The sequence below is a fragment of the Ranitomeya imitator genome, chromosome 3, assembly GCF_032444005.1.
Source record: "Ranitomeya imitator isolate aRanImi1 chromosome 3, aRanImi1.pri, whole genome shotgun sequence".
NCBI lineage: Eukaryota > Metazoa > Chordata > Amphibia > Anura > Dendrobatidae > Ranitomeya > Ranitomeya imitator.
The window spans coordinates 58,471,965-58,488,584 of NC_091284.1; the positions used below are offsets into that span (position 1 = coordinate 58,471,965).

A 16,620-nucleotide genomic window follows, 5' to 3' on the forward strand; every position below is an offset into this window, starting at 1 on the left:
ATGGATAGTGAATGCAGCGGCCGCACCTGAGGTCCGCTATTATTTATATGGATAGTGAATGCAGCGGCCGCACCTCTGAGGTCTGCTTTTATTTATATGGATAGTGAATGCAGCGGCCGCACCTCTGAGGTCTGCTATTATTTATATGGATAGTGAATGCAGCGGCCGCACCTCTGAGGTCTGCTATTATTTATATGGATAGTGAATGCAGCGGCCGCACCTCTGAGGTCCGCTATTATTTATATGGATAGTGAATGCAGCGGCCGCACCTCTGAGGTCCGCTATTATTTATATGGATAGTGAATGCAGCGGCCGCACCTCTGAGGTCTGCTATTATTTATATGGATAGTGAATGCAGCGGCCGCACCTCTGAGGTCCGCTATTATTTATATGGATAGTGAATGCAGCGGCCGCACCTCTGAGGTCCGCTTTTATTTATATGGATAGTGAATGCAGCGGCCGCACCTCTGAGGTCCGCTATTATTTATATGGATAGTGAATGCAGCGGCCGCACCTCTGAGGTCCGCTATTATTTATATGGATAGTGAATGCAGCGGCCGCACCTCTGAGGTCTGCTTTTATTTATATGGATAGTGAATGCAGCGGCCGCACCTCTGAGGTCTGCTATTATTTATATGGATAGTGAATGCAGCGGCCGCACCTCTGAGGTCTGCTATTATTTATATGGATAGTGAATGCAGCGGCCGCACCTCTGAGGTCCGCTATTATTTATATGGATAGTGAATGCAGCGGCCGCACCTCTGAGGTCCGCTATTATTTATATGGATAGTGAATGCAGCGGCCGCACCTCTGAGGTCTGCTATTATTTATATGGATAGTGAATGCAGCGGCCGCACCTCTGAGGTCCGCTATTATTTATATGGATAGTGAATGCAGCGGCCGCACCTCTGAGGTCCGCTTTTATTTATATGGATAGTGAATGCAGCGGCCGCACCTCTGAGGTCCGCTATTATTTATATGGATAGTGAATGCAGCGGCCGCACCTCTGAGGTCCGCTATTATTTATATGGATAGTGAATGCAGCGGCCGCACCTCTGAGGTCCGCTATTATTTATATGGATAGTGAATGCAGCGGCCGCACCTCTGAGGTCCGCTATTATTTATATGGATAGTGAATGCAGCGGCCGCACCTCTGAGGTCCGCTATTATTTATATGGATAGTGAATGCAGCGGCCGCACCTCTGAGGTCCGCTATTATTTATATGGATAGTGAATGCAGCGGCCGCACCTCTGAGGTCCGCTTTTATTTATATGGATAGTGAATGCAGCGGCCGCACCTCTGAGGTCCGCTATTATTTATATGGATAGTGAATGCAGCGGCCGCACCTCTGAGGTCCGCTATTATTTATATGGATAGTGAATGCAGCGGCCGCACCTCTGAGGTCCGCTATTATTTATATGGATAGTGAATGCAGCGGCCGCACCTCTGAGGTCCGCTTTTATTTATATGGATAGTGAATGCAGCGGCCGCACCTCTGAGGTCCGCTATTATTTATATGGATAGTGAATGCAGCGGCCGCACCTCTGAGGTCCGCTCTTATTTATATGGATAGTGAATGCAGCGGCCGCACCTCTGAGGTCCGCTATTATTTATATGGATAGTGAATGCAGCGGCCGCACCTCTGAGGTCCGCTATTATTTATATGGATAGTGAATGCAGCGGCCGCACCTCTGAGGTCTGCTATTATTTATATGGATAGTGAATGCAGCGGCCGCACCTCTGAGGTCCGCTATTATTTATATGGATAGTGAATGCAGCGGCCGCACCTCTGAGGTCTGCTTTTATTTATATGGATAGTGAATGCAGCGGCCGCACCTCTGAGGTCTGCTATTATTTATATGGATAGTGAATGCAGCGGCCGCACCTCTGAGGTCCGCTTTTATTTATATGGATAGTGAATGCAGCGGCCGCACCTCTGAGGTCCGCTATTATTTATATGGATAGTGAATGCAGCGGCGGCACCTCTGAGGTCCGCTATTATTTATATGGATAGTGAATGCAGCGGCCGCACCTCTGAGGTTTGCTTTTATTTATATGGATAGTAAATGTTCGGAGATTGTTTTCATCGCGTCAGCTGAATGATTTACAGCTACTACCCAGCCTGAGTACATGTGGGGGTTGCCTGGTTACTAGGGAACCCCCACATGTAATCAATCAGGCTAGAAGCACACGTATGTGTGTCCACTGCAGATTTTTCTGCAGCGGATTCCAGCAGATTTGATAAATCCGCAGTGGAAAACTTCTGCAGATTTACCGCGGTTTTTCTGTGTTTTCCACTGCGGTTTTACAACTGCGGTTTTCCATAAGGGCAGTTGTAAAACCGCTGCTGAAAACGCAGAAAGAAGTGACATGCTGCAGAATGTAAACCGCTGCGTTTCCGCGCGTTTTTTTCCACACCATGTGCACAGCGTTTTTTGTTTCCAATAGGTTTACATTGAACTGTAAACGCATGGGAAACTGCTGTGGATCCGCAGCAAAATCTGCATCGTGTGCACGTAGCCTTAATCATTCAACTGCCGTGATGAAAACTAAATCTCCGAGCAGTCATAAATACTGTCACCCGAGCGTGCTCAGGAAAACCCGAGCAACGAGTATACTCGCTCATCACTAGCGCCCTGTGCTCTTCTCAGATGATAGCAGGTTCATACTGAGCACATGTGACAGAGTCTGGAGACGCAGTGGAGAGCGATCTGCTGCCTGCAACATCCTTCAGCATGACCAGTTTGGCAATGGGTCAGTAATAGTGTGGGGTGGCATTTCTTTGGAGGGCCACACAGCCCTCCATGTGCTCACCAGAGGTAGCCTGACTGCCATTAGGTACCGAGATGAGATCCTCAGACCCCTTGTGAGGCCATATGCTGGTGCGGTTGGCTCTGGGTTCCTCCTAATGCAGGACAATGCCAGACCTCATGCGCCAGGAGTGTCTGCAGTTCCTGCAAGATGAAAGCATTGAAGCTATGGACTGGCCCACCCGTTCCCCAGACCTGAATCCGATTGAGCACATCTGGGACATCATGTCTCGCACCATCCACCAACGTCACGTTCCACCACAGACTGTCCAGGAGTTGGCGGATGCTTTAGTCCAGGTCTGGGAGGAGATCCCTCAGGAGACCATCCATTGCCTCATCAGGAGCATGCCCAGGCGTTGTAGGGAGGTCATACAGGCACGTGGAGGCCACAAACAACTGCGCATCATTTCTTTGTCTTGAGGCATTTCCACTGAAGTTGGATCTGCCTCCTATTTGATTTTACACTTTGTTTTTGAGCATCATTCCAACTCCAGACCTCCATGGGATATTAGTTGTGATTTACATTGATCATTTTTAGGTTTTATTGTTTTCAACGCATTCCACTATATATTGAATAAAGATTTACGACTGGAATATTTCATTCAGTGATATCTAGGATGTGTGATTTTAGTGTTCCCTTTATTTTTGGAGCAGTGTATATGGGTCCAGGATACGATCATGTGGATATACCCCAGTAGAAAGAATTTGCATTGATGGCACAGTCACATTTTACCGTTAATAAAGGGGAGCAGATCAGATTCGCTGTGTGATGGTTCAGGCTCATGTGTGAGTCAGCAGGCGCGTCAGTAGATTATGTGCTCAGGAGTAAGCCCGCTCATACTGTTTTTATATCATTCCGACTGACCATTCACCTTTCCCACACTGATAAGGTTTGGCACATTCATCTGACATCTGGAATCGGACTGTCTTCATGTTATTGTGTTTCATGGGGGTTGTGTAGTCTGGCTCCCTGCAGTTTTTTTATTCCTGGATGGGGGGGGGGATGTGGGTTTTAAGAAACCCCAAAACACATGATGAATGTCACAAATAATAATGGAGAGTGACATACCATCTCAGGTAAGGAGGCTTATTTGCCGTGCAATGCTCCTCTGGGAAATATAATATGCAAATTGCCTCTTCTGTTCTCATGCTTCGCACTGACGAGGGCCAACAGCCTGAAACACCGAGTCTGCGAATTGAGATACTGATTTGGCTTTTATCCTAAGTCACATTGCACGACTCGTTAGAGGGTTGATTATGACTTGTAGGATTGCTACTCCCAACAGGTGGCGCTATAGAGTTTAAGTCCTCTTTTTCTCAGAAGAGGCAATTTGCATACAAATAATAATGGTCTTTAAACCCCCACCTCCCCGTTGTGGTCTTTGCCTCTTTTTATTTTGACAGCTGTAGCAGCTTAGATTTTTCCACTGTTAGTCTTTATGGCCAGGGGAATGTGGGAGCGTCAGAAGTCTTCAGCTCTGTTAATACAGGGAAGAGCAGGTATGGTTCTGAAATATGAAGGATCAGGTGTAGGGATTGGTCAACCGGTGAAAGTTCTGGTAGCTGACAAACGGTTTGGAAAGTTTGGTTCTGGTACCTGAACTTCCACTGAAAATAATGGATACCCAAACTGCTAAGAGAAAAACATGGATTTACCTGGAAGTTCAGCAGATAGTCTGTTTTTTGTTCAGGCCTGAACAGTGACTGTCCGGTATGAATGCCGAACCATTCCATTTAGGCTTCACCTATCTCTAATCAGGTGATAGTAATAGAAATTCTGCAACAAATCTACTGTATGTGAATATTCCCCCTCAAGGGCCAAACTAAGGCCCCATGTGTACACCACAGCTCGTTCTTGCTTGGGTCTATAATCCAGTGCCCATAGGTTGTTGAAGGGTCTTATGGTTCCTCTGAAGACATCTCTTGGGATGCTCCATCACGTGTTTGTAGCAGTAGTACAGGGATCCATTCATTGTATATGAAAGCGGTGGCCATCACATTAATGCTCCCACCGAAGCTAATGGAACATTGGTCCCATGGGACTTTAGGACCCTGTTCTTATGAGGAGCTCAAACCACTATCTTAAGTTGTTTGTGAGACAATCCCTTTAATAATTAATTACATTGGATTTTTTTTTTGCTCCTGATTCTATGACCATCTGGCAGTATAAGATGAACCATAAAGAGTGGCCTAGAACCTGCAGATCCAGACTTAAGCTTTACAATTAGTTTTGCTGTAGATTTATTTAGTAACAAATGTGGAAACTGAAATAAAACACCTTTATTAATATCTACATTGCATACACAGTCCAACGTAATGCCATACAAGACGTAGAAGAACATGTCCAATATAATGTTTGGGGGTCTCCTGCTGGTGTGACGTCAGACCTGAAAGACTCCAGAAGTGCATCGTATTTGCTGAGAAGGAAGAAGTTGATCTAAACGTGTCATCTCGGCCATGAAATGCCCATCTGTGATCACTGCGCTCACAATATATTTACAGGAACTTGTTCTATAATGCCCTTTATAGTAATTAACTAGACTGCCCCATATTCTAGATTTTCATCAGTACGGGGATTTGTGTGGGCACCTAATGCAGCTTGGATAGACCACAACACCCATAAATTGGGGAGTGTGTGCTCCCCAACCCTTGAAGCTTCAGGGTACAGCTCCCAGCTCTTTCCACCAAGGGTCCAAACTTTGTTCTGTGAGGCTGCTAGAAGAGCTCGCCCTAATTCTGCCATGTGGGAGAAGTGAAGGAACATGGAAGCTGGTGCCAACGAGCTTCTGCGCAGGTTGTAAAGAATAATAAGAGCCTGCATGTGACACGTGCGCCTTACCACAGAAACTGGTCCGGCTGCTCCTGGAAGGTAGCCGGTAACCTAGACTTCGAGCTGTAAACAAGCATATTAAAAATCCCTTCATTCCTGAGAACAAAGAGCATTTTTAGTAAAGGTAGAAGTTGCTTACTTTGTTTACAAGCACTTTGCAATTTTGCCCATTTAAGAACTTGAAATGACCCCTTGCAGGACTTACTATCTAAAAATGTAAAATAATATCACAAAATACTAGTGCTATCCACCAAGCTGCACATTACAGCCACCAGAAGACCACCTACAGCATAAACAACTCCTGATAGACGATCACAAAATCTAGATCAAGTAACGAATGGAGGCGGAACACCAAGCAAAATGGCACCAAAAGCGGTGGTTTATTAACCAAGAGTGGAAGTAACAACATTTCAAAAGGTTCCTATCTCAGAACCCAAAATGTTGTCACTGCCACTATGGGCAAATAAACCACCGTGATTTACGGCAGTTTTTTGCCATATTGCTTGGTGTGTTGCCTTCATTCATCTAGAATATAACGCTGGGAGCATCACTATGTCCAAAGCCTTTATAGACTGAGCAAGCGCCGGCGCAGTCTGGACCCCACAGAGTGACGCAGCCCAGGAGCGGTATGCGTAAGCGCTGAACGCACACCGCGATCTCCAACGGATAGCAGGGACGCGCCAGGAGGGCGAGTATGCTATATTCACCTGTCCCGTTCCAGCGCTGCGTACCGCTCCATCTTCCGGGTCCTCTGCTGTGACGTTCAGAGGGCGCGATGACGCGCTTAATGCGCGCCACCCTCTGACTGAACAGTCACAGCCAGAGGACCCGGAAGATGGAGCGGCGTGCAGCGCTGGAAAGGGACAGGTGAATATAGCAAGTGTCGGGGGCCTGAGCTAGCGGCGACTCCGGCACCTGACCCCCACAGCGCGCCGGTGTCCCCGCCTGCTCAGGCCCTCAGCGCCCAGCGACGATAGGTGAGTATGTTATTTTTTTTTTATATATCGCAGCAGTATACGGGGCATATAATACTATGGAGCATCTTATGGGGGCCATCAACCATAATGGAGCAGTGTACTGGGGCATATACTATGGAGCATCTTATGGGGGCCATCAACCATAATGGAGCAGCATACGAGGCATATACTATGGAGCATCTTATGGGGGCCATCAACCATAATGGAGCAGCATACGGGGCATATACTATGGAGCATCTTATGGGGGCCATCAACCATAATGGAGCAGCATACGGGGCATATACTATGGAGCATCTTATGGGGGCGGAGCAGCACATGACAGAACGGGGGCGCGGGATGGGAGCAGCACATGACAGAACGGGGGCGCGGGATGGGAGCAGCACATGACAGAACGGGGGCGCGGGATGGGAGCAGCACATGACAGAACGGGGGCGCGGGATGGGAGCAGCACATGACAGGATGGGGGCGCAAGATGGTAGCAGCACATGACAAGATTAGGGCGCAGGATGGAAGCAACACATACCAGGATGGAGACCATATACCAGTATAAATGCTCGCCACCCGGGCATAGAACGGGTTCAATAGCTAGTTACTTTATAATCTGGATTGTTTGGTCTTTGCCAGGGAGACCCTGCACGAACCTGACCCTGTTGCTGCCCCTGCTTTTCTAATATATTTTAAAAAAAACTTCTATATATATTTTTTAATCCTAAAGTGGTCGTCTCCTGGCACTTATCACAGGAAATATTGAGGTGAGAGAAAAGATAAGATGGGGCACAACTGTCAATGAAAAGCAGGTCACTATTAGGAAGGATCTGCAGATGGGTAGCGCCATGTCACATGCCAAGTGTTTATAGAGGCAGAGATACAATTTAATTTTTTTTTAATCTTCTCCAATTTTTTTTATTTTGGGGGGAAAGTATAGGGGGTTGCAATGAATATGATCTGGGTAACACACATGCAGATCATGTATGCATTTACAATAGCAAAAAGGATTTATTTTTTTTTTTTTATTTCTTTACATAAGGGCTTTGAGTCATTTGAGGTAAAAACTGAGAATACGCAGCAAATACAGACTTGTTCATACGGCTGTAAGTAATGGCGGCTAATTGGAGTCCAATATTGTCCAGAGACAAAGGCCCAAGTCCCTGCTCCAAGGAGCTTACAATCTAATGTCTCTGTTGTAGAGTTATAACTCCGTCCATGGAAGCAGCAGAAAGAGTCGGCCATGACACCGGCACAGTCACTTCGGTTCACGACACCGTTTTTGGAAGTACTTGTCTATCCAGGCCTCAGCCTTGTTCAGTATAAACATATTGTAAATTTGTTCTCTAAAAAGGCACCATCCATAACAGGCAAAATCATAGAAATAAAACCAACATTTTACATAAAATTGTTCATATAATACACTGAAATGCCTTTAATCCGCCATCTAATAGTCCAGAGATAAACAACGATGAGCCTCCTTGGTAACCCGTAGCAACAGACATTTCAGTGTTCTGATAGGCAGGGAAGCAGCTGGATATAATATTAAAATATATATATTAAAAAAATGTCTAGCCCCATCTGATCATTCAGAATTATTCATTTGATAATACAGAACTAGAATCATATCAGTGTCATGTTTCTATTGAGAGATAATAGGGACAATTGCCTAAAAAAAATTACAGTATTTTTTGCCCTCAAAAACCAGAGCAGTTTATTAAAAGAAAACAAAAAGGAGGCCCCATATTTAGATTAAAGGCTCATGACAACACTCCTCACCCCAAGAAATATATATTATGAATTTATTCTTCAGTTTATAGGACAAACTATAAGAAGGGGGAGAAACGGCCAATTCCCAGGTATTACATAGTCAGACTCCTGGTAGTTAATTAGCAAAAACAACCAAAGGCTGCAAAGAGACTAGGCCTCATTTATTAACACTGGTTGTGTTGCCCATAGCAACCAATCAGAGCTCAGCTTTCATTTCCTCAAGTGCTCTGGTAAAATGAAAACAGTGCTGTGATTGGTTGTTGCAACAAACATAGGTTTTCGGCAGTTTTCAGAAATTTCTCCCAGTATGTAGAGTCCTACAAATGCTTTCAGTAAGGCTACTTTCACACTAGCGTCGTACTCGGCCCGTCGCATACTGTGGAAGCGCCGCACAATGGGGGCAGCGGATGCATTTTTCCAACGCATCCGCTGCCCCATTGTGAGTTGCGGGGAGGTGGGGGCAGAGTTCCGACCGCGCATGCGCAGTCGGAAATGGCGGACACGACGCTCAAAAAAACATTGCAAGCAACGTTTTTTTGTTCAGACAGTCCGCCACAACATGACGCAACCATCGCACGACGGTTGCGACGTGTGGCAAGGCGTCGCTAATGTTAGTCTATGGAGAAAAAAACGCATCCTACAGACAACTTTGCAGGATGCGGTTTTTACCCAAAACGACGCATTGCGACGTATCCCAAACGACGCTAGTGTGAAAGTAGCCTAGGGCTACTTTCACACTTGCGTTGTGTGACGTACGTTGCAATGCGTCGTTTTGGAGAAAAAACGCATCCTGCAAAGTTGCCTGCAGGATGCGTTTTTTTCTCCATAGACTAACATTAGACTTGCATTAGCGACGCATTGCGACGTATGGCCACACGTCGCATCCGTCGTGCGACGGATGCGTCGTGTTTTGGCGGACCGTCGGCACAAAAAAAGTTACTGTACATGTAACTTTTTTTTGTGCGTTGCGACCGCCATTTTCGACTGCACATGCGCGGCCGAAACTCCACCCTCTCCTCCCCGGACATTACAATGGGGCAGCGGATGCGTTGAAAAACTGTATCCGCTGCCCCCGTTGTTCATTTCTTTCACAATGTGCGTCGGACCGACGCATAGCGACGGGCCCGTACCAACGCAAGTGTGAAAGTAGCCTAAGGAAGTGTTTAGGCGACCAGATGAAAATTTGAGACACTTGCATCCACAAATTGATTATGTGACTGGTTTCTGTGTGCTCTTCTGCCTGGAAGAAAAGAGCGGGAGCTGTCTGCCATTTACATGCACTAATCTGGTCCTTAGAGGGTTATTCCCTTCTCCAAGGTCCTATCCCAATATGTAGTAGGTGTAATAATAAACTTAGCATCCAATTACTCCTATAAAGAAATGTAGTACAGTTCTTCTGATTCTCTTTGTCACTTGCCCCATGTGCAGGGCATTGCAGCAATTTAGGCATCCATGGTTACGATCACACATACAAAGTGACAGCTTCCAGCAGGGCTGTGGAGTCAGAGGTTTGGCTTACCGACTCCACAGCCCTGGTTGCCAGTGGTTGTAACTAATGATGAGCAAAGGTGCTGGGATCAGGTGTTATCTGAGCATGCTCGGGTGCTAACCGAATGTCTTTGGCGTGCTCAAAAAATATACTCCGAGTCCCCGAAGTTACATGTCTCACAGCTGTTCGACAGGCGCAACACATGCAGGGATTGTCTATGAAACAGACATTCAGCACCCGGGTACATGAACATATTATTCGAGCTCGCCGAAGACCCTCGTTTAGCACCTGAGCATGCTCAGATAACACTAAGCACGCTCGCTCATCACTAGTCATAACCACTAATGGACCCCTAAGTTCCACGATGCCCTGCACATGGGAAGAGTGACACAGCTAATCAGAAGAACTATGCTACATTTCTAATTGAAGTTATTTGCTATTATTATACCTACTACACATTGCGGTAAGATCTTGGAGATGGGCATACCCCTTAAACGTCTGCAGTGACTATGTGACTTCAGAATCTTCACAGAGCTTGCAAAGCTGTGCATATTGCAGATTTTTTTTTTCCATGCAGACCAGTGGCATGTGTACGGGCACAATGGCTATAATGGTGCACACAGAGAGCGCACACACGCTCGTCTGAGCAAGTCCTTAGCCGGAATTACACAATGCACAGACTAGACGGGAGTCTCCTGCCTCCAAGTTACAGATTCATAAGCAATTATGAGGCTCTAAATTCGGGTCCGAAGACTCAACAGTAAGGCTGTGTGCACACGTTGCGGTTTTTTCGCGGTTTTTCCCGATAAAAACGCTATAAAACCACAAAAAAAACGCATACAATAAGCATCCCATCATTTAGAATGAATTCCGCATGTTTTGTGCACATGATGCTGTTTTTTCAGCTAAAAAAAAAGCATCGCGGTAAAAACCGCAGCATGTTCATTAATTTTGCGTTTTTTTTTTGCGGATTTCCCACTACAAAATACATTGGGAAGTGTCCGGAAAAAAACGCATCAAAACCGCGGCAAAAACGCATGCGGTTTTCTTGCAGAAAATGTCCGGTTTTTCTCAGGAATTTTCTGCGAGAAATCCTGAATGTGTGCACATAGCCTTAGTCCAGGCATTGCGGTCTGTGCCGTCTGAACATGGCCATAGGGTCACAAGTGATCGTACTTTTGGTACTTGGCCGCAAAACTCCAATCTTTATACCTCTTGATTCATGCAAACACGTTACTCATCTAAAAAAGGCCTTATTTTATGGAACCCAATATGGTGTTCTTAAAGGGACGTCTTCACTAATTAGGAAGCACTAGAGAACCTGTTTAACAGCTTGTTCACACATTGCGTATTGGATGCATTTTTTCAACATTTCCGTATGTAAAAAAAAATGCAGTGTTTTATAGCATTAAAAAAATGATTTTTTTTTAAACGTTTTCCCCATATTGCATTTTTTTCCCTTGAGTTTTTAGCCTGCAGTGCATTTTTGTTTTTCATGCTACAGAATTTTTTTGGTTAAGTTTTTAAGATCCATTTCATCTTCCAAAGGCAGAGTGAGACAATGACACTTCAGAATACGCAACAAAAAAATGCATTAAAAAAAATTAATTTGAGATTTAAAAAGGGCAGAATGTACTCAGTGTTCTTCTCAATAATATAATTATTTCATGCAGGGTAAAAAAAAAAAATAACGCTATATTGAAGAATATCATGAGGACAATCAGCGATCACCAGGTTTTCTCTATCATCGGTACAGTGACAATTACACGCAGCTTTTCAAAGGAGGGAAAAAGGCGACAAACAGCAAACCGCACACCAGATCTCAGCATCCTAAAGAAGTGTGATGGGGCAGAGGGAACGGACAGCTGTAGGGTTCAGCTTCATGTATCAGAGCTCTGAAATATCTATTAGACGATGATGGGGGCAGCTCCCCCCAAACTGTAGGTTGGGAGAGGTCTCCGAGGTACAGTCATTCCTTCACTCATGGTTTAGGACTCCTCAGGGCGGGCAGGAGGCCACAGAAACCAGACGACAAGTCCGTGTGTGGCGTACGCCTTATTGTACATAAAAGTGCGTCGTGTCCCAGTCGCTGCTCATACTGGAGGCGAGGTCCGCTTTACACCACGGTTAAGCCATGATACTTGAATGAAGGAAACAAAATGGATGACATTAGATGGCGGCATGCAAAACACATTTTTTCCCCACATATAGTAGATGAATGTGAGGGAATGATTAACAGGGCCGGATTTACCATCAGCGCAGTCTTGTATCCACAGGCTCTTAACAAAAATGAGAATGTCAGATAAACCCGCAGTTCGTCTGTAGTGGCTCCACATTCGACATGTGCCAAGAGTTAGGCCGCAACTTGTATATCGGGGCCTGCCTCTCGGACCTGCCTCAAATTTACATTTTAGCCATTTTGATAAAATATGAGAATCCATTGATGTATACGACAAATCAGAACCTTTACTTCCATGCCAAGAGATAAATATTAACTTTAAGGCCACATTATTGAGATTCTGATGACACTTCCTCTATGGATTTCTGTCAGGTAATCTGTGAGACTTTGTGTGTGGATTAATATCACCGAACACCTGAATTGCTCTCCCATTTTTACACATATTTGATCTTATTTAAGCCAAGTAGTGGTAGTTATTATTCTATATGGCAAACCTGAATCTACACGCGGTCTCTATGAGGACACAGAATCGACAGGAAATGGTCTTCGGAATCTCAGTAGTGCAGCCTCAGGCTTCGGCTGGTAATTTCGAGGGATCATATTATTAAAGAGTTCCCTCAAATGAGTTTTCCTTCCAATAACATTTATGGCCTATCCACAGGATATGATTAAATGTATGGGCAGAAGGGGCCTGACCACTAGGACCCCCATCAGTCATGAGAATCGTGGGGCCAATGTGACCGGAGTGTTCACTAAGGAAGTGGTGATCGAACACGTGCACGCTCGCTGCCATAAGCCACGTAAGTGAGTAACGTGGATGTGGTCCAGCATTGTCACTATTGCACCATTCACAGATGGTAGGGGGTACATGCAGCCAGAGCCCCGCCGATTGCACAACTTAGTATGAATGTAAAACATAGGAGCCTGTTCACACTGGGCATATAACAGACAAAACCTAAGAGAAATAAAAAAATGAGCATATACCCCTGCTGTAAGTATATAAGTAAATGCAATAGTGCATATAAATAACATAGGGGACTTGGTAAACACTTTTATTGATCAAAAATGTAAAAGCCATCCCACCAGCGCCAAGGTGTTCTCACCATCAGGTCCTAACCTCTAATATTAAAACCTTTCCATGTATCAAAGTGACGTAAATATGAATAAGACCATCCGATGTGGGTATTACCTTGCCGCTGGTGGGATGGCTTTTACGTTTTTGATCAACAACAGTGTTTACCCAGTGCCCCATGTTATTTATATGCACTATTGCTTTTACTTACAGCAGGGTATATGCTCATATCTTCGGTTTCGATCATACATTTGGCCTGTGGTTGGTAACATCTTGCAAAACCCCATTAATATTCTTCTGATAAGAACACAACGCACGTAGATGTGTCATGTCTGGGAATGTGGCATATCCAAGACAATTGCTGCCAATCTGTCCACAAACACTTTTGTTTTATCATCAGGTATCTTTTCTGAAACCCCCCCCCCCCAGTTAAAGGGACACTGTCACCTGAATTTGGAGGGAACAATCTTCAGCCATGGAGGCGGGGTTTTTGATTCATCCTTTCCTTACCCGCTGGCTGCATGCTGGCTGCAATATTGGATTGAAGTTCATTCTCTGTCCTCCGTAGTAGATGCCTGCACAGTGCAATCTTGCCTTGCGCAGGCGTGTACTATGGAGGACAGAGAATGAACTTCAATCCAATATTGCAGCCAGCGGGTAAGGAAAGGGTGAATCAAAAACCCCGCCTCCATGGCTGAAGATTGTTCCCTCCAAATTCAGGTGACAGTGTCCCTTTAAAAGGAGTAATCAGGGTCCATTCCCACATTCGGAGGTGAGCGGGATCGGACTAGCTTCAGACTAGCGCAGGCAGGTCGGGAACCATCAGTAGACTGGATGTCACCGGCCCCCCGCTTACCTCCAGATGCGAGCTGCGCTGGATTACCCCTTTAATGTACCTGTTAATGCTGATGATCCAGCAGGATGCTGGCCACAAAGATGTTCAATTATCAGAATTGTGCTTACTGGGAGTACCCCTTTATTTCCACTAGATGGCGGTAACGTTCTCATGTCACATAAAGGAACGTCCAAAGTTTGCAAATGATTCATGGTAAAGTCCTTGACCCAAACCTGCATCCGAAAACTCCAGTCCCAATAGGAGCGGTTTTCAAGGAAAGAATTTATATGGAACCATATACGGACTATTGTATCCATATACTACGCTCAGCAGATGTATAAAAACCTTCCCATTCAGCTACCATTACTTCTACACTGTATACAGTGCTGATCTGCTGCCGCCCGGATGTCAGCGCAGGTTACTTCTTACCAGTCACTAACTAAACAAACGCAGAGATCACAAATATAAACTAATCTAGGACGATAACCTATCAGCTGTTTACTCCCATAATAACCTGAAACTAAAGGTACCGTCACGTTAAGCGACGCTGCAGCGATATAGACAACGATGCCGATCGCTGTTTAGTCGTTGTGTGGTCGCTGGAGAGCTGTCACACAGACAGCTCTCCAGCGACCAACGATGCCGAAGTCCCCGGGTAACCAGGGTAAACATCGGGTTACTAAGCGCAGGGTCACGCTTAGTAACCCGATATTTACCCTGGTTACCATTGTAAATGTAAAAAAAAAAAACAAAAACACTACATACTTACATTCCGGTGTCTGTCGCATCCCCCGGCGTTCTGCTTCCCTGCACTGTGTAAGCGCCGGCCGTAAAGCAGAGCGGTGACGTCACCGCTGTGCTCTGCTTTACGGCTGGCTGGCGCTGACAGTGCAGGGAAGCCGACGCCGGGGGACGCGACAGACACCGGAATGTAAGTATGTAGTGTTTTTTTTTTTTTACATTTACAATGGTAACCAGGGTAAATATCGGGTTACTAAGCGCGGCCCTGCGCTTAGTAACCCGATGTTACCCTGGTTATAAGTGAAGACATTGCTGGATCGGCGTCACACGCCGATTCAGCGACGAAATAAAGTTCTGGCCTTCTAGCTCCGACCAGCGATGTCACAGCAGGATCCTGATCGCTGCTGCGTGTCAAACAACGATATCGCTATCCAGGACGCTGCAACGTCACGGATCGCTAGCGATATCGTTCTAAAGTTGCTCAGTGTGAAGGTACCTTAAGAGGCGTCTATAGATCTCCTATTGTGACCTGTGATATAATCATACAGTGAATACAGAAAGTATTCAGACCCCTTTCATTTTTTCACTCTTTCATTGCAGCCATTTGGTAAATTCAAAAAAGTTAATTTTTTTCTCATTAATGTACACTCTGCACCCCATCTTCACTGAAAAAAACAAATGTAGACATTTTTGCATATTTATTAAAAAAGAAAAACTGAAATTCCACATGGTCATAAGTCTTCAGACCCTTTGCTCAGACACTCATATTTAAGTCACATGCTGTCCATTTCCTTGTGATCCTCCTTGAGATGGTTCTACTCCTTCATTGGAGTCCAGCTGTGTTTAATTAAACGGATAGCACTTGATTTGGAAAGGCGCACACCTGTCTATATAAGGCTACTTTCACACTGGCGTTTTTTTTCAATACGTCGCAATGCGTCGTTTAGGGGAAAAAACGCATCCTGCAAAGTTGTCTGCAGGATGCGTTTTTGCCCCATAGACTAACATTGGCGACGCATTGACACACGTCACAACCGTCGTGCGACGGTTGCGCCGTGTTGTGGCGGTCTGCTGGGAGCAAAAAACGTTACATGTAACGTTTTTGCTGCCGACAGACCGCTTTTTCCGACCGCGCATGCGTGGCCGGAGCTCTGCCCCCACCTCCCCGCACCTCACAATGGGGCAGCGGATGCGCTGTAAAAATGCATCCGCTGCCCCCGTTGTGCGGCGCTTTCGCTGCTTGCGCCGGTGCGCCGCAACATCGCATAGCGACGTGCGGTGCACAACGCAAGTGTGAAAGTAGCCTAAGACCTCAGCTCACAGTGAATGTCAGACCAAATGAGAATCATGAGGTCAAAGCAACTGGCCAAGGAGCTCAGAGACTGCATTGTGGCAAGGCACAGATCTGGCCAAGGTTACGGCAGAATTTCTGCAGTACTCAAGATTCCCAAGAGCACAGTGGCCTCCATAATCCTTAAATGGAAGAAGTTTGGGACCACCAGAAGTCTTCCTAGACCTGGTCATCCAGTCAAACTGAGCAATTATGGGAGAAGAGCCTTGGTGAGAGAGGTAAAGAAGAACCCCAAGATCACTGTGGCTGAGCTCCAGAGATTCAGTGGGGAGATGGGTGAAAGTTCCATAAAGTCAACTATCACTGCAGCCCTCCACCAGTCGGGCCTTTATGGCAGAGTGGCCTGACGGAAGCCTCTCCTCAGTGCCAGACATATGAAAGCCAGCATAGAGTTTGCTAAATAACACATGAAGGACTCCCAGACTATGAGAAATAAGATTCTCTGGTCTGATGAGACGAAGATAGACCTTTTTGGTGATAATTCTAAGCGGTATGTGTGGAGAAAACCAGGCACTGCTCATCACCTCCCAATACAATGCCAACAGTGAAACATGGTGGTGGTAGCATCATGCTATGGGGG

At 45.7% G+C, this 16,620-nt stretch overlaps 1 protein-coding gene across 1 annotated transcript in view; it reads right to left on the reverse strand.

Annotated features, from left to right (window-relative positions):
* Window positions 1-7,638: 7,638 nt before the first annotated feature.
* The window catches only part of CXADR (CXADR Ig-like cell adhesion molecule), a 64,210-nt gene continuing 55,228 nt past the window's right edge, over window positions 7,639-16,620 (reverse strand). The window contains exon 8 of the mRNA XM_069760892.1: window positions 7,639-12,002. Within this exon, the coding sequence (XP_069616993.1) occupies window positions 11,979-12,002 (24 nt within the window). The 3' untranslated portion in view covers window positions 7,639-11,978. The remainder of the gene's footprint in view (window positions 12,003-16,620) is intronic.